A 19,359-nucleotide genomic window follows, 5' to 3' on the forward strand; every position below is an offset into this window, starting at 1 on the left:
GGATCTGCCCCTTTATCTTTTGTGTTTCAGTTCAGAATTCTTGTTATTTCAACAGCTTTATAATACAGGAGAAGGTCTGGTAAGCCCAAAACGCCTCCTGTTTTAGGTCACCACAGGCTATTTTAGTTACATAGCTGCCTCATGTGAGAATAACTATAACATAACTATTACATTTTAATTTGCTTGCTGGCCCCCCTACAGTTCTGTGTCTGGCAAAAAGTTATTAGTTATTACATTTACACCCTGTTCCAAATTATTATGAAAATGTGGTGTCACAAAGATTAAAAATTTTGTTTTCCAGTTTAACTCATGAATGGCATTGTGTCTCGGCTTTTTGATCACTGAAAACAATCTCGGACACCTGTGATAATTAGATTGCCAGGTGAGCCCAATTAAAGGAAAAAGGAGGGTGTTCCCCATTATTAAGCAGAGCACCATTTTCAAGCAATATGGGGAAGAAAAAGGATCTCTCTGCTGCCGAAAAGAGTGAAATAGTTCATTGCCTTGGAGGAGGTATGAAAACATTAGATATTTCATGAAAACTTAAGCATGATCATCACACTATTAAGAGATTTGTGGCCGATTCAGAGCACAGACTGTTTTCAAACAGTCCTGTTCATTGATGAGTGCCGTGCAACCCTGGATGGTTGTCGTGGAAATTTCAAGATGTATTTAATATGTGATGTCATAGTGTCACCCAGTGTTAGTACTTCCGCAACCTGCTCTTAAGAGCTGACTGGGGCAGTCTGAGGCTGGTTGAATCCTGTCTGGTAGTGGGAAATGTCTTGAGGTTGGAGTGTAATGTTTGCAGAGTGGGCATATGTCCACCGACGAAAGGGCCCTCTGTGCTCTAGCACGGACGATCATTGAGGAGGGGATATGCTCGCTCTGCAAGAACATTATTGGTTATAGACGGATGTGCACTCTTGTCTCTGCTGTGTCTAATCAGCATGGTCGGGATTCATAGCGCGTGCCTGCAGATAGCCTCCCTCTAACAAGCAATAATAGTATAATCCGGATATACGTTATTCTATGGAATAGCGCAAAATAAGGATGCTCAGGATGCAATATTGATTGCGAAACACGTAGAGGCTGCTGATACCCACAAAACCACACGCTGATCGTGAGGTAGGCGCTGGGGGAACTTGAAAGGAACGACTTTTACCTTAAATTTTTGCCAATTTTTGCTTTGCATACACGGTTGGAGAAGCTTGGTGCCGGCATACGGGCACATCTAAATGTGAGTGCAATACCTGTTTGTTTTTAAGTAGTCAATACAATTTTTTACGTACTACACCATGAGGGGCACTCCTCTTTTTTATGAGCCATTGTAGGAGAGACCCCATTGGCATATTCAATGCATCTGGCAATTGGTGAACAGACGTGTAAGAGGAGTGGTTATCCTGGGAATGAACCAAAGGCATTTTATTGATTGAGATCTGGTGAGTGGCCATTTCTAGCGGTGACGGGAATATCACAGAAGTGGTGTCATTATCGCTGTGTTATAAGCTCACGGGAGAAGCACTTATATGAATATCTGATCAGCACATTGGGACTTGAATAGAGGACCAATTTTGCAATCCCTCTATCTAATTGTCACATCCATATGTTTTTTTTTTATATACAGTATAATATATTTTTTTCATTTTTTATCATAACACTTGTTTGCCTTGGTGGGCAGTCACCCTTTACATTTTGGACAAGGGCACTTATGTATTATATGAGCACTATGTCATAACTGCATAAGCAGATTCATACAAGCTTTATATGGTTTTACGTTTTTTTGTGTGCTTTTATAACTTTCTTGAGGAGAATATCTGCATATTTATTTAAACAGAGGTGATATGTATTGAGGACCAATAATTTAACCAGTACCTAGAAATAGGTGGTGATAGACGAGTTAAAAAGGGGAGCGCAATTCACTTACCACACACATTCCTTAAAGCGGATGTGCCATGGGGAAAAAATATTAAAGCCAGCAGCTACAAATACTGCAGCTGCTGACTTTTAATATTAGGACACTTACCTGTCCTGGAGTCCAGCGCCGATCGCAGCAGAGCACGAGCGATCGCTCGTCTCTCTGCTGCTCCCCCTGCCATCCACGCTGAGGGAACCAGGAAGTGAAGCGCTGCGGCTTCACTGCCCGGTTCCCTACGGTGCATGCGCGAGTCGCGCTGCGCCCGCCGATTGGCTCACACGCTGTGTGCTGGGAGCCGAGTGTTCCCAGCACACAACGGGCGACAGACGGGAAGTCAGAAAAACCCGTCTTTTGCCCGTAGCGTGTGGCCGGAAGTGGGTGCAAATACCTGTCTTTAGACAGGTATCTGCACCCCCCTCCCCCCTGAAAGGTGTCAAATGTGACACCGGAGGGGGGAGGGTTCCGATCAGCGGGACTCCACTTTAGGGTGGAGAACCGCTTTAAAGGACCAGGCACCATCAGGTGTCTTGACCCTTCTTTCTTGATTGCAGCACACCCACCATTATAATATAGTATATTTTCATTTGCGCCAGCAATATCTTTACTGTTTTTATTTTTTTCACTAGCATACACGCTTTTCCTGCCCGGACACGCCCATAAGACTTTAGCCATCATTGTATTGTGTTGTATTCATGTATTGTATGTATTTAAATAACCCTGTAGGAAGGAATATCCTTGTATGGTAATTTTCCTGTAACGGTCTTCTTCCTGGGTGGACATTTCTTTTACATCATTTCCTGTTAACTTCTTCTTGTGATGGCGACATCAGTTCCTGGGGGGATTTTAATGAAAAGGAGCCGTGAGGCTCTGGGCGACTAGTAATGCTGGGATGCTGAGATGAGAACATAACCGTGTGGTGATGTTTGGTTATTGAATGAATGAGAAAGAGAATGAAAGGTGAGTAAATTTTAGCTTAACCACTTAAGCCCCGGACCATTTTGTTGCTAAATGCCCAGGCCAGGTTTTGCGATTCGGCACTGCGTCGCTTTAACAGACAATTGCGCGGTCGTGCAAAGTGACTCCCAAACAAAATTGGCGTCCTTTTTTTCCCCACAAATAGAGCTTTCTTTTGGTGGTATTTGATCACCTCTGCGGTTTTTATTTTTTGCGCTATAAACAAAAATAGAGCGTCAATTTTGAAAAAAATGCAATATTTTTTACTTTTTGCTATAATAAATATCCCCCAAAAACATATATAAACATTTTTTTTCCTCAGTTTAGGCCGATACGTATTCTTCTACCTATTTTTGGTAAAAAAATATCGCAAAAGGCGTTTATCGATTGGTTTGCGCCAAATTTATAGCGTTTACAAAATAGGGCATAGTTTTATTGCATTTTTATTAATTTTTTTTTTTACTACTAATGGCGATCAGCGATTTTTTTCGTGACTGTGACATTATGGCGGACACTTCAGACAATTTTGACACATTTTTGGGACCATTGTCATTTTCACAGCAAAAAATGCATTTAAATTGCATTGTTTATTGTGAAAATGACAGTTGTAGTTTGGGAGTTAACCACAGGGGGCGCTGTAGGAGTTAGGGTTCACCTAGTGTGTGTTTACAACTGTAGGGGGGTGTGGCTGTAGGACTGACATCATCGATCAAGTCTCCCTATAAAAAGGGATCACTCGATCGATGCAGCCGCCACAGTGAAGCACGGGGAAGCCGTGTTTACATATGGCTCTCCCCGTTCTTCAGCTCCGGGGAGCGATTGCGACGGAGCGGCTATAAACGAATAGCCGCGCCGTCGTCCCGGATCGCTCCCCACGGGAATCCGACCGCCGCATGTAGCGGGGGGGGGGGGTCCCGATCGGACCCCCGACCCGCGGAAAGGCAGGGACGTACATGTACGCCCATCTGCCTGTACGTGCCATTCTGTGGACGTACATATACATGCGGCGGTCGGCAAGTGGTTAAGATGCATTATATCAAATATGACACAACACTACTGTCCACCCAGAGAGCTTCGCTCGACTGACGCCCTGTTAGCAATTATTCAATCTAGTCGATCAGCTTCAAAAGGTGGCCGCCGGCTCCAAACAATGGGGAACTCTCTTTGGAACCAGCTTCCTCATCAGCTCCGAGCATCCTCCTCCTTGATGGCCTTCCGTAAGGGCTTGAAAACACTTCTTTTTTCACAAGCCTACAGATAGAGACTTGGCCTTCCAAGCCCTTAGCAGGACGCTGCCTTAATCCCAGGCTGCGGTCCATAGTCAGGGAGTAGGGATAGGCTTTTTGTGCCATGACACCCCCCCCCCCTTCTTTTTATATTTCTGTTTATTTCTTGTCTGTTCCCCTCTTTTACTTAGATGTCCTAGTTTCCTCTTTTTGCTCTTGGGAACTGGATACCCCCAGCTTGTTGGTAAGCGATTAGACGCGAGTTTCACAACTCGCATTCGGCGCTCTATAAGTATTTATTCCAATCCAATCTAATCCAATCAAAAAGACAAAATGTGTGCTTATTAGCACAAGGAGAAATGGCTGTGTGCTCTGTGTACAGCCTGATATCTCCATATCAGCTTGGCGAGTCAGGACCCTAGGAGTAGATAGGGCCCCTTTAACCTCCCTGGCGGTATGATTCTTTCAGAAAAAAGATGCTGAAAGCGGTACCATTATTTGCAAGGAAATTTGGTGTTTTATACTGTAGGTCTGTAATTTTTAGGAATAACTCACTTAAATCTGACCAAACAAGAGACTAGCAGGCATCCCGGGTATGACATTTTTTTTAAAACAAAATTATAAATTATAATATAATAAATAATTATAAATAATTATAACAAATAATAATATAATTCTAATAAAAATTATTCAATAATGTAATCAACTCAAAATCACTGAAATTTGCTCAGTTGCAGAATTGTCGCTGTCATTATTTTTTTTTATGATGAATTGATTATAATTTATTATTGCTGTTTTCTAGCGGATCTAAAACCATTTTTGACATAAAGGGACACTTTTGGTTGCTATGGACAATCTACAGTTTGCAGGGAGAAAGAACAGTTTTTATTTTATAAAAGAACATGTAGGGCACTGGGCAGACCACTAGGGACAAGGGGGGTGTGTATTTTTTACATACAGTACTGTAATCTGTAAGATTACAGTATACTGTATGTAAGGTGTTTGTTTACAGAGATCGGCGGCACAGGAGGATGCTGTGTGAATCGAGCGAGGTCCCGCTCGCTCACACAGCGCGATGGCATCGCTGGATCCAGGGACAAGGTAAGTAACTTTGTCTGCTGCTGCAGCGAGGCGAGCCCGAGTCTGACTCGGGGTTACCGCTTTTGGTATGAAAAGCTCACCCCGAGTCAGACTCGGGAATACCGCCAGGGGGGTTAAGCATCGGGTTGAGATGGGGGAGAATAGATCTACGTTCCAATGCGTGGGGGGCTCTACTTTACAAAATAACACATTTGTCATATTTTTTTTAAATAATGCTATGAATTTGATCGTGTATGTGTGATTTTGATTGTGTGCCCGAGTGTGCCTATGTGAATGCATATGGAAACTGTATATTGTGGATGAAATGTAGGTATAGATGTGGGATTATTCGGCCTGCAATGTGTGTGTTTGGCTGAGCTGTTTGTATTTCTCAAAGTCTTGTTCCTGTGCGCCATGAGATTTAGTGGGGGAGGGGCAGCCAGCATGGTGAAATGGTGAAAGTTGGTTACTCTCTGTAAACAATAGCATGCAGGAGTTTTGTGTTCGAGGGGCTACGCCCTGAGAGAAGGGGACTCTGATGATCTGAGCAGGCATGCAGTCAGCATTGTGCTGTGTGTGTTTGGGGGCTGATGCCACAGTGTGGATATGAACTTGGGTAGGGACAGGAGTGTATGTTTTAATTTGTGTTTCATATAACTAACATTTTTTGAATGTGCTGTTTAGTTGGCCAAGGGTCCGAGTTGAAGTAACCTAAAGTGTTTGTCTATGGGTTAAATGTTCATTTGATGTCCCATGTTTGTAAGTGCTGATGTGGTGTCTCAGGTGTGTAGCTTTGTGGAGAAAGATTTTAGGGAGGTTTGTGCTGGTTTTGGCAGGAACTGCATTGCATGCGTTAATGGCGCCATTTTGTTGTGTGGCCTGGCTTTTCCATGCAGCCATCTTGTTGGGCGTGATACCATGTGACTGTGCTGTGGCATTCTTCAGTTATCTTGCTGATGAAATTTCTCAGCCTTTGGGGCAGAATTCGATGTTTGGTGCAAATTGAGTAGTGCGGTCTTTTCTGTGTTAAAATCTGGTGGACACCATTTTTGTTTTCCTTTGTATGTGGAAACCCATGTGGTCTTGTGTTTTTTTTTTTTTTTGTATTTAAGTGTTCATTTTTGATGTCCCATGTTTCTCAGTTCTTGTGAGGAAAGGTTTTGGCTAGTAGGGAGGAAATGCTGGTTTTGGCGGGGAACAACTGCATTGCATATGTTAATGGCACCATTTTGTTGTGGCCTGGCTTTTTGTCGGTCATCTTGCGGTGGTCCAGATTTCATCCACCATTTTGGAGTGTGGGAGAAAACCAGAGTACCCAGAGGAAACTGACACAGGGAGAACATGCAAACTCCACGCAGGTGGTGTCTGGGTTTCTCTGTTTTCATTTATAGGAATGTAAGCTATTGTGGGTTAGCTGACTTTGCAGTATTAGAGCCGGTTCACACTGGGGGGACCAGCCACCAGCCAAAAAGATTGACATAGGTGGTCCAAGGATACTAGTTCAGCTGTGGCTTCAGAAATCTGTAATGATGAGTGTGTTGATGGATGTGTAGTACACGTTTTTGTGATTCTCAGAGGAGGAACTGTGGTTAAAATTCTCATGCCTGTTTGAACTTTGTATGGCTGGTCCATGAAAGGTTCTCAAGCTGCTCTCATGTTTTTCCCATTGTATTTTTTTCTATTGCTGAAAGAGTGAAAGGAGAATTCTGTCTGTTTTGTTTTTTTCATTTTGGTTTTGGAAACTGTGAAGTATCTCAAACACATTTGTATCTGAATGTTTGTATGTAGTAACGTAAATATGTTCAAACTTACCGTGGCGATCCTCCTATTCGTCACGGCTGTTGTATTTTTGTAGGAACGGGAAAAGTAAGGGTTACAGAGGGTTTTGTTGAGTTGGTTTTGAAAGAATGTCATTGACAATTTTACCAATGTTTTTTGTTTACCATTCTTTGCAGGTTAAATATGAAGGATAGAGTAATCATTTTGCTTATAAGTATTTTTCAGGTCCAAGGAGTTTCTGAAAGTGTGTGTACATAGAGAGCAGGTGTATGTAGACAGCTGTACACATGGATAAATGCACGAGTCTAAGGAGGTAAAAGTATCATAAAGCTATTTCATTGTTTTTTTTTCCTGCACCACACATTTCTTCCTTCAGTCTGTAATGAGGAAGAAAATGGTGGATAAATAAAAGTAACGAATAACACTAACCTCTGTAATTCTAACCAAATTTGTGCCAAGACTGTCTTTCTTAGATGGAATTCGAATCAGCAAGCAGCAGTCTAGCGAAGTAGGTTCCCATCCCAGATGCTAAGAACCTTTCAATGGTTCCAGGTATTGCACCCCAGATGGTGACTGGGTCGTTGTAAAGAAGCTTGAGGGACGAGACCACGCCAGCCACTGCAAGAAGCGGCTCAACCACACCAAAGAATGAGGAGTGTATTTGTTTATCTATATTGTTTAGTAAATTCTAGCAAGAATAACAATGAAATGCATCCCAAGTTATCATTTAAAGTGTATTCCCTGACTAGCTCAGAAAGCGAACAGGACCGATTGCTGGTTCTGTTCTGAGTCTCCACCGAGCTTTAGCGATGACAGTGGTACATGCCATTTATGATGTTATTATGGGTATGAGAAGTTTTGACAAACTAGTGAGGACTCCGAACAGACACTTGTCAATGGAATTTAACAATACACATACACAAGGTAAAAATGGTTATAGTTTTAATAGCTCTGCCTCTTGTCGGTCTGGGTATCGGGACAACTAGGTAGCCCACAAGTGTGTTTGAACTTTAGTTTGGTGCTTATGCGGATCTACAGCTTATAAGGTAATTCCCCCAATGCAAGCGGTTCATGCGCGATGGTGAAACTCGTCCCAGCATCTTATGTCGCAGCCGATCGCAAGGATCTGATGGTGCGAGAGAAATTGGGAATGGCAAGGACAGCTAGAAGAAAATTGTTCACCAACCCCGACCGGGTCTGGGCATGGTTTCCTGTATGTACAAGGTGGAGGCTTGAGCTTCTGATACAATTGAACAATTCTCATTGTGGATGGGAAGTTTCATGTAACTGTTGAAGCTACAAGGAAGATCCCTCAGTCCAAGGGGGGTTTATGGGAATTTATAAATAAAGATTGTTATACCTGGATCGGAGATACTGGTGACAAAGTTCAGGCCCAATTGGATAAGGTTTAGATCCCTGCAAGGCAAAGCCAGAGCTATAGATAAGTGAAGGTTGGGAATCCTTTTAAGAGTCTGGGAATCTGAGGGGATTACATTTTTTTATTTCACAGCGGAACATGGTTAAAGGAGGTAGGACTATATATACTCATGTCGTTTTTATTTCTATTCTTTCTATGTCGTGATGAGTGCTCCTGTTGCCTGATTGGACGCGTGACCAGAGCCCAAGCAGATGACACATCTTCCTTGATGAGACGCTCCGAAGCCGGACCCCCGCACAAGACACACAGATGATCCTAGACCGATCGTCAATTACTACAGCTCACCATGTCGTGTCCTCCTTATAAGTCATGCTCCTGAAGAACAGAGTCTACATGTCAAGCCGTGTTTTCCTTTTTATGGACTGTAAGGACTGATTCATTTCCAGGTGTAAGAAGACTATCAAGATTCGAGGAACACAAGGGAGCATATGACAAAAAAAGGGAGGCACTGTCGTGGAGATTTCAAGATGTATTTAATATGTATTGTCATAGTGTCACCCAGTGTTAGTACTTCCGCAACCCGCTCTAACAGCTGACTGGGCAGTCTGAGGCTGGTTGAATCCCGTCTGGTAGTGGGAAACGTCTTGAGGTTGGAGTGTGATGTTTGCAGAGTGGGCATATGTCCACCGACGAAAGGGCCTTCTGTGCATTAGCGTGGATGATCGTTGAGGAGGGGATATGCTCGCTCTGCAAGAACATTATTGGTTATAGGCGGATGTGCGCTCTTGTCTCTGCTGTGTCTGATCAGCATGGTCGGGATTTGTAGTGTGTGCCTGCAGATAGCCTCCCTTCCACAAGCAATAATAGTATAATCCGGATATACGTTATTCTATGGATTAGCGCAAAATAAGGATTTCTATCAGCGGTAATACGAGAGCTTATGAGCGTTTTCAGAGTCAGGGAAAGTGGCCATGTTTTAAAACAATACGGCTTTGTTTGCCAAGAGCATACACGCTTTCCCTGCCCGGACACACCCAAGACTTTAGCCATCATTGTATTGTGTTGTATTCATGTATTGCATGTATTTAAACAACCCTGTTGGAAGGGATATCCTTGTATGGTAATTTTCCTGTAAAGGTCATCTTCCTGCGTGGAGCTGACATTGCTTTTACATCATTTCCTGTTAACTTCTTCTTGTGATGGTGACATCACTTCCTGGGGGGATTTTAATAAAAAGGAGCCGTGAGGCTCTTGGCGACCAGTGATGCTGGGATGCTGAGATAAGAACATAACAGTGCGGTGATGTTTAGTTATTGAATGAATGGGAAAGCGAATGAAAGGTGAGTGAATTTTAGCTTTAGATGCATTATATTAAAAAGACAAAATGTGTGCTTATTAGCACAAGGAGACATGGCTGTGTGCTCTGTGTACAGCCTGATATCTCCATATCAATGGTCCAGATGGACGGCCAACCCTGTTCCAACAAGGCTGCAACGTCAGCAATGCGGTGGTGGAGTCATGTTTAGGGCTGGAATCATGGGAAGAGAGCTGGTCGGCCCCTGTAGGGTCCCTGAAGGTGTAAAGATGACCTCTGCAAAGTATTTGGAGTTCCTGACTGACCACTTCCATCCCTGGTACAGAAGGAAGAACTATGCTTTCCGTAATAAAATCATCTTCATGCATATGCACCATCTCATGCTGCAAAGAACACCTCTGCATCAATGAGTGCTATGAGGATAAAAGGAAAGCAAGTCATGGTGTGGCCTCCATTCTCCTCTGACCTAAATTCTATTGAGAACCTTTGGAGCATCCTCAAGCAAATGATCTATGAGAGTGGGAGGCAGTTTACATCCAAACAACAGCTCTGGGAGGCTATTCTGACATCTTGCAAACAAATTCAAGCAGAAACTGTCAAAAAACTCACAAGTTCAATGGATGCAAGACTTGTGAAGCTGCTATCAAATAAGAGGTCCTATGTTAAAATGTAACGGGATACTGTATGTTAAAATGTTTAAAAAGTTAAAATGTTGTTCAACGTTTGATTGAAATAGCTTTTGATTTCAGTAATAATGCACAACAAATGACAATTTTCAGTTCTTTACAACCTATAAAGTGTTTTGAAACTTTAGGAGGTTTGTTCAATAAAATTTGAATTGTACTCTTAATAGTTGATAACATGAGAATTATGCTGACTGTTGTTTACATAAATTATTTAGGTAAATAAGAAAAATATCATTGGCATAATAATTTGGAACAGGGTGTATTATTAGTCCACAGAGCCAGCTACCTGCCCTAGAAAACATTAGTTGGGATTGTGATTGTGGGCTAGAAAAATGTTAAAACATTCACGTCTTTGTTCAGTATGAGCATCTTTCTAACTTTTCTATAAATTATGCTAAATGTGAAGCGATGAGTATTCTTCTTCCCACAAAGTGTATCACTAAGCTACAAGGCATCTATCAGTTTAAATGAGTTTAGTCTTTTATGAAATACCTGGGGGTCAAACTGACCCCGGATACTGCCTCATTATCCAGCCTATCACAGCCCCCTTTGAGCCCTTTTAATTGTCTCATTATTTAGTCCGTACCAGATCCAGGAATACATTCTAGGCCACTGACATTCTTTGAGTGCATATGTGCAGAGGGAAAACATGTACCATATCTGCTGTCACTTTTATACAAATAGATTATCAAGCCTTCAGGAGGTCATATATCTTCACATATACGTTGATGGGAGGTGGACCTACAAATTTATTTTTCAAGACAGCAAATTAATAGGGTTATCTCACTAGCTCACAGATCCTCTCTATAGCAAGTCGCATTCAAGAACAGGCATATACGTTTTTAGTCAGATGGTATAGGATTAAAGGGGTTGTTAGGCCCCGTACACACGGACGGACAATCCGCTGAAAATGGTCCACCGGACCGTTTTCAGCGGACATGTCCGCCCGGAGATTTCTGTCTGATGGTTGTACACACCATCAGACAGAAATCCGCGCGTAAACAATACGCGGGGTGTGGTCGCGACGGCGACGTGGGCGGCCTTGAAGTTCAAAGCTTTCACGCATGCGTCGAATGCAAGGGATGGCGGTCGGTCGGACGTGTCCGGTGAGTCTGTACGGACGACCGAACACGTCCGACGGACAGGTTTCCAGTGGATAGATTTCTTAGCATGCTAAGAAATTTTGATCCGCTGGAAACTGTCCAATCTCCCGGACAATTGTCCGGTCGTGCCTACACACGACCGGATCTGTCCGCTGAAACTGTCCGTCGGACAAATATCAGCGGATGGATCCGGTCGTGTGTACGGGGCCTAAAGGTTCATTTTTTATTTTTCATTTTTTATTTTCCTTTAAGCTAGTGCATTGTTGGTTCACTTACCTTTTCCTTCAATTTCCCTTCTAAATGTTTTTTTTCTTTGTCTGAATTTCTCACTTCCTGTTCCTCCTCAGTAATGTGTTCAGTAAGCTGTTCTAAATGACTTTCCACCGCTCGGATGATGGTGGAAAGCTTACTGAGGAGAAACAGGAAGTGAGAAATTCAAACAAAGAAAACAAAAAACATTTAGAAGGGAAAATCGAAGGAAAAGGTAAGTGAACCAACAATGCACTAGCTTAAAGGAACCTATTTAGAAAATAAAAAACAAACCTTTACAACCCCTTTAAGGCCCTACTTAAACTATATCCGCAAATCTCTAAGCAATGTCAGCGATGTAATAAAGAGCCCGGGACACTATTACCTATTTTTTTGGCTGTGCCCCTACTTACACCATTTTGGAAGGAAATCAGTTGATATTGGTTTGGACCCTTTGAGAAATATTTTGCATTTGATGCCCCTCCGTCAATATAAAAAAATGTTGTTATTGCACATGCTGAATGCTGCCCGGGCATGTATCCCTGACCTGTGGAAGAGCACTACCACGCCACCAATGGAACCTTGGTTCTCTAGAATTGATAAAATTAGAATAATAGAAAATATGACAGCATCTCTTCATGGAAGAGGGTAGGGTTACTTGGTGGCCATGGATGACCTTTACTTGTACATCCCTCTATACCGATCGCTTCCTTGTCTAGTTTAGCAAACTACGATTTTATGAGGGGAGGGAACAAGTTTGTTTTAGTTTTTAATTCTTTATTATAATTTTTTGGTAGATTTTCCTTCCAGACCCCCAAGTGTTGGGGTCAGGAGAGGGTTAGAGGGTTTTTTTTTTTTTCTGTTTTCTTTTCTTCCCTATCAAAGCAGGAAGGAAGGTATAATAAAGAGAGAATTTAAGCAGTGATATGAAGTAAAGATTTTCAGGTTAAAAGTAGTCCCAACAATAGGTATTAGATACACAAGGCAGTCTCTGAATTATATGAATGGAGTCACTTACTAGCAGGGTAATGGAGATCTGCCTTGTACTATGTGGTGCTCCGCTCCATGTCCCTGGTTCACGCCTGGTGGATGCCGGCCGATATCTGATGCCATGACTATTTCTTATTGTAGCAGACTCTCTCTCTCTCTCTTTAGCTCATCCCCACAACTACCTAATTTATTTAAAGTTTGATATTAGTTTAAATTTGGTAGTGGGGGGAGGTATGCATTTTGCAGAGAGACATTGGGGGCCTGCTTCTGGAGGGTTTGTTGTACTCCGGTCAGTCAGCGGGCATAAATCGGTGGATTGTGAGCACAAACGATTCTCTGTATAGCGTATGATCGGCAAGTTTGAGGGAGATACCTTTGATATATTGACTGCATGCTTTTTGAAGTAATTTTTATTTGATTTGGTCATCAATCTCCATTAGGGTGTTGTATCTATTTGCATCTGTTAGTTAAAAAATTAATGGGTCGCTGCAGAATATTTTGATTTGTTTTTCATTATAACTTATATTTATTCCTTTTTTTGTTATTGTTTATATGACTTGTTTAAAAATAGAAAATTGAATAAAGACTTATATATAAACAGAAACAAATTTAACCCAAAATAATCTAAATGAGATAAGAAGATTGCAGCACTAATAATATTATACTAAAATAATAATACATCAACACTTAAACTCAATAACACCATGTGGTGAGTGATATAAAGTCCATAACATAAATGTCAAAACTGATGAAACAAATTCCTTATTTCTGTGAATCTTCCACCACACCGCTGTGCTGTAATAACTCCCCTCTGAAAACCGCACTCACCAAATGGATTTGCCTTTCACTCTCTCGTGTTAGGCTAAATCGCTTGTGTATGATCCCACAAATGGATGAACAAATCTCAGCTGGATCACCATGGTATTTTCTCAATAATGTACATAAAACAAAAGAAGTGCTCCAATAGTGTAAAAGTGTACCACCAGTTTAATTCAAAATCACAGCAACACTTCATTCATTAAACTCACCGTCATGATTCACCATCCCTGTTGCAGACTGTAGTTTTACCCCTATTGCTAGTTATACCTGTTCTACAACATATACATTAACATTTAATTTAAAGGGTTTTTATTGTTGCAGGAAATGTATATGTTGTAGAACAGTTAAAACTAGCAATAGGGGTAAAACTACAGTCTGCAGGGATGGTGAATCATTTGACATCAAGGAGTTTATCATCTGTAACTCCTCCCATGTTGTTTATCTCATGTGGTGCCCTTGTGGGTTATTATATGTGGGAAGAACAAAACGATTATTAAGAGTGCATATTGCTGAACACCTGGCTAATATTAAGAAAGGTTTTCGCTATCAAAGCGTATCACTTAAATTCAGACAAAAACAATCAGGATCCATCAGTTTTACAGTTTTGTGGAATAGATACTATCTACCCGCCTTGGAGAGGTAACAACAGGGTTAGGGATCGCTCTGAGGGAAACCCGTTGGATTTTTTTGTTAAAATGTTTATCGCCCAGGGGGTTAAACATTAAAGTTGATCTCAACTGCTTCATCAATAATTATTGAATGGTAGATATTGACTAGAGAGTTCAGATAGTGCTGTTCACCTATCGGGTATTTTGTATTCTCCATATCACTGATAAGACCCTATATCCCGGTCTAGGAGTTTCTTATTTACACATTATAAGACATATGAGATGCATTGCAATTTGTTTCGATTACACATATTGAAACAGAGTTATTTGGCAGATCAGGTTGCCCTTTCTATGCGTATTATGATGTTTAATGTATCTAGTGTAATATATCATGTTGATACCTTTATTTGCATGAGAGAGGGTGTGCACAATGCGGAAAAATAGGGCCAGTGTAATTTGGTCTGCAGTTTGTTGCAGACTAGCTCTTATTGTGCGTTGTTCTTCCCTTTTAATTTATTTTTATCCTTATTCCTATTTTTATATAATTTAGTGTTACACATATTAATTTGTTTTAATATCCTTGCACTGATCACATTACCCCTTGGAATGTGATAGCATTATTCAGGGGGTCGTGGTGGTGTGTGATGTCTTTAATAGTTCTTTCTAATTTTCATTAAATCACTTTATTGGATATTTCATTTTTGGTATTGGATAATATGCCTTTAATACAATGCTGGTTCATTTCAGCATTGTTTAGATGTGCTTAACATATTGATCATCTATTTCTGTGATAGATATGAATTATGCCGTTTGTAATTAACAGCATTATTTTAATATTGGGTTCTCGTTCAATTGTTTAATTGATTGATTTTAGTTATTCTACGAATTTGCCATGTTACCTATCTGCAGATTGAGTTGGTACATAATTAGGTGTAAGGCTGATGTGATGAAGTATGTGAACTCCGAGCAGCTTCTTTTATCTAAGGTCTGCAGACTGAAAAGATAACCGCTCAGTAGTATTCAAAGAGCCTCCTCACTGGATCCAAACCATGGGTGCCGGCAATGCAATGGTAATGCAAAAATACGAAGGGAACTTCGACAGCCGCACTCCAAAAACGTTCCTTTTATTAAAATAGATCACAAAATAAACATGCCACAGCAAAAATTGGAACAAAACTAACGCGTTTCGCACTGTAGCTTCAGTGCTTAGTCATAGCTAGTGGGTCTGCAGACTGCCGTGCTTTGCGATCATAGGGACATGACGTGCACGCATGCGTGGGATGATCAATCACGTGATCGGCAGGGGGAATCTACAAAGGAAGTGGGGCGGGGGGGCTCAGTGGCCAATCCCATGACTAAGCATTTACTGCGAAACATGTCGGGAACGTGGCTACAGTTACACTAGTTTCACTGACTAGAGACACCGCTGCTGTTTAGACAACTCACCACTACTGGAAGTCGGGAGTCTGGAGTGTGGTGAGCCTTTACCAACTAAGCATACACCTCAGGTCCGCCGTGACCACCTAGCACTGCAGAGCCAACTAAACACTGATGTTTGCTGTGATTTTATTTGAAGTTCATTTTTATTTTTTTAAATGTGAGTTTAATGAAGTGGAGCACTTCTTTTGTTTTCATGTACATTAATGAGAAAATAACAAGGTGATCCAGCTGAGATTTGTTCATCCATTTGTGGGATCATACACAAGCGATTTAGCCTAACACAAGAGTGAAAAGCAAATCCATTTGGTGAGTGCAGTTTTTCAGAGGGGAGTTATCACAGCACAGCGGTGTGGTGGAAGATTCACATAAATAAGGATTTTTTTTCATCAGTTTGGACATTTATGTTATGGACTTTATATCACTCATCACGTGGTGTTAGAGTTTAAATGTTATTGTATTATTATTTTAGTATTATATTAATTAGCGCTGCAATCTTCTTATATCATTTAGATTATTTGGGTTAAGTTTGTTCCTGTTTAAATATTCATACACCAAGCAGCAGCTGTAGTTTATTTCACTTTTTGATCATTGGTGCAGTGGTGATAAAGGTTACACAGGGCGTTTGTATCCTATATCAATCATATATAATAAAGACTTATACTTATAAAAATACATGAAGAAAACATTCACCTCTACATGTATATATTGGCATATTTAGATATTTTTTTTACGAATTCCCGTACGGACCCGATTCCTCCTTCTGCTATAAGCTCATGGTCACTTCAGTGACCATAAACTTATAGTATAATTGTTCGGGAGACTCTGCTGAACAAACCTTTAGCTCTGATCAGCAGATAACAATCCTCTGATCAGAGTTATTCACCTCAAATGTGACCTCTGTCCTCACGGAAGCGACCACTTCCCTGTCTGCAGCCTCTCCACCTCCCGCCGCTCCTCTACCTCTAAAAATGCCCCCCTTTCATATTTCCTTCACCTCCCCCACACCAATCCAACCCCCGAGCAAACCTGATCCCCTGCAGCTACCCTTGAGCCGCCGGCTTCCCTCCTTTGCCTCTCCCGCTGGCTTCAGGTGCTGCAGGGGCTTAGAGGTGATCAAAATATGCATTCCCCCAATAGCCCCCAACTCACTGATCTGTCATTGCTGGGTGGCATTCCCTCATTCCCCTCCTGCAGCTGCTGTCCAGCACTCAGCTCTGGCAAGGTGAAGTTGGGGCTGGGGGGGGGGCTTGGTAAACATGTGTTACCAGCCCTCTCCCTGTACTACAATGGACATAGGCAGTGATCACTTCCATGTCAATGGATAACTGAGCATAGTAAACCGTGTGTCAGTTTATCAATTAATATGAGTCTCTATACAGACTCCTTATTCAGGCTGCAGAGAAAGGGACTGGCTTCCATAGGTTTCTCTGTCTCAAAAAATAGATATCAGGGGTCAGTTTAGACCTCTGATCTCTCACCAAAGACCCCCCAAAAACAAAGTACAAAATATTGGGTAATATAAAATTTTTCTTTTTTTTTTAAAGTTTGGTTTAAATATGTGTTTACACATATGGTACATATATATTTGCCCCGCGATGCAGCGGGGCACCTGCTATCCCGCTTAAAGGGACCAACGTACAGCTATGATGTTCCTTGCCGACCTGCCACAGTATAATGACGGCGGGTGGTCAGCTAGTAGTAAGCCCTGGTTCACACTGGGTAGGATTTGGAACGATTTGAGATGCGATTTGACATGTCAAATCGCATCTCAAATCGGCGGCAATTGTCGGCAATGGCACTGTCCTAATCAGCATCTGCATCTGCGATTTCAAAAAGTAGTTCCTGTACTACTTTTTGAGATTTCGGACCAAAATCACAGCCGCGAAATCGCGGTAAAATCGCGCATTTTACCGCGATTTTGAATTCGCAGCAGTGTGAACCTAGGCTGTAGGCTATATGTTCAGATTTCTACCCAAGCCCATTCTTAAATGGCTTTCTTAAAAACTAAACTATTTCAAGAGGTTTTCCCAAACTTATTTCACTTACGCAATGGCATTACAAAAATAGCAAAATTTAGGACAGCACTTTATACAGCAACAATTTTGACACATTTTCCTCAGGTACCCACCTGTAATAATTAGGTTTAAAGGGTCCATTCTTGTTGAGTCCAAGGTATTTCGCTTGGTCATCATTTAACTCAGTTAAGTGGGCATCAAAGGAAGGTAGGTGCAAACTGGCAACATATTCATCTCCAAACAAAATAAAGTAAAATGTTTACTTTCTGTATTAAAATTTTAGCAACACATATACATTATGTACAGAGGTCTAAAACGAGGTTATAATTTCAAAGTACTAGATTTTGGCTAGAATGGGAATAATAAACATACTATGGTAAAGATCCTAAATGCAAGTATATTAAAAGCATAGCATAGCAATATTGTATGATCTTTTTATACCAACACACCAATCTCTCCATATTTGACTGCTTGTTTAACCCATTTGTGTAAACAATAATTCAATTATAAAACCCTTATAGCCCCATGTGTGAATGTATTTTTCACCAATGACAGCTAGCAGCCTACAGTGGTTGCCATCTGTCAGATCAGGCTGTCATTGACAGTTCCAGTCCAGACTAATGATTGGGAACCAATTAAAGTGCTTCACAATCATTGTGCTTGCTGTACATGGTGATATCACAAGCTAAATGCTTATTGGACAAAAAGTTGGGAAGTGCTGTAGGTGAGCAAATCCCAACTTGCAGCAGAATCTAGCATAAGCCATAAAGGCAATAGTACAAAATGCATCAAAATTTGTGAAATCAGCAAAAATAGTCCTGTAACCTAAAAAGATAAAACAGTAAAACAAAACAAAAAACACAAGTAAACTATTGGGATCGGTTACGGATAAAACCGTAACCTGTCAGGCTTAGAACTTCCTGAACAATAGGACATTAATGTCCAACACTCTTGGCAACCTGTTGGGAGACAAGAAAAAGAGAAAAGGGAAAAACAAAAAAGAAAACTCCAGATGATGTGATCCGGGGGAGTGAGTAAGGTGGACAATCTCTCCCTATTCTTCTCCTTCTCTATTCCTTCCTCCAGTAGGAATCAGCAAGAGTGGAGGGACAAACAAGCGGGTGCCAATGTACTTCAGCACAGCGGGGAGCAGTCAAGTGTAAAGCTGGTGCAGCGAGATGAGTCAATCAGTAAGGGAAGGAAAAGGCTCTAGTTATGAAAGGAGCCAGATCATACTTGCCCTTCCCAGGAGTGACAAAGGAACATCTCATCCGTCTGATAAAGTCCCAGGACATGTGTAAAAGAGAATCGGTTGGGTCCTGAGCAGTGTTGTAAGTAACGGCGTTAAAATAAACGCCGTTACCTAACGATGCCCTTTTTGAGGGTAACGAGTAATCTACCAGATTACTCTTCCCCTCGCGGTAACACCGTTCCCATTTCTTGGGCGGCGTTACCGCAATTACATGTACCTGTGTGTCAGCCGTCAGCGGCCATCCATTATTAAAAAAAGCCCGCCTCCTCCTCTGACTGTTCCGTGGACCGTGATAGGCGGAACAGTAATTTTCCCAGCAGAGCCTCTGTTGAGTTTTCCGCCTATCACGGATGCCTTCTCATCCTCAGCCTCGGCCTCGGACGAGAGGACATCCGTGATAGGCGGAACACTGAACAGAGGCTCTGCTGGGAAAATTACTCTTCCGCCTATCACGGTACTGATACAGCCTGAGGAGGAGGCGCGCATTTTGAATAATGGATGGCCGCCAACGTCTGACATACGGAGAACAGGAGAAGGTAGGGAGATC

General features: G+C 41.7%; 1 protein-coding gene across 1 annotated transcript in view; it reads right to left on the reverse strand.

The window, feature by feature from the left end:
* AHCYL1 (adenosylhomocysteinase like 1) overlaps window positions 1–19,359 on the reverse strand; it is an 810,468-nt gene that overhangs the window by 6,409 nt on the left and 784,700 nt on the right. The window contains exon 16 of the mRNA XM_040337629.1: window positions 17,674–17,794. Within this exon, the coding sequence (XP_040193563.1) occupies window positions 17,674–17,794 (121 nt within the window). The remainder of the gene's footprint in view (window positions 1–17,673; window positions 17,795–19,359) is intronic.

Source organism: Rana temporaria, chromosome 2 (assembly GCF_905171775.1).
Source record: "Rana temporaria chromosome 2, aRanTem1.1, whole genome shotgun sequence".
NCBI classification, from domain to species: Eukaryota; Metazoa; Chordata; class Amphibia; order Anura; family Ranidae; genus Rana; species Rana temporaria.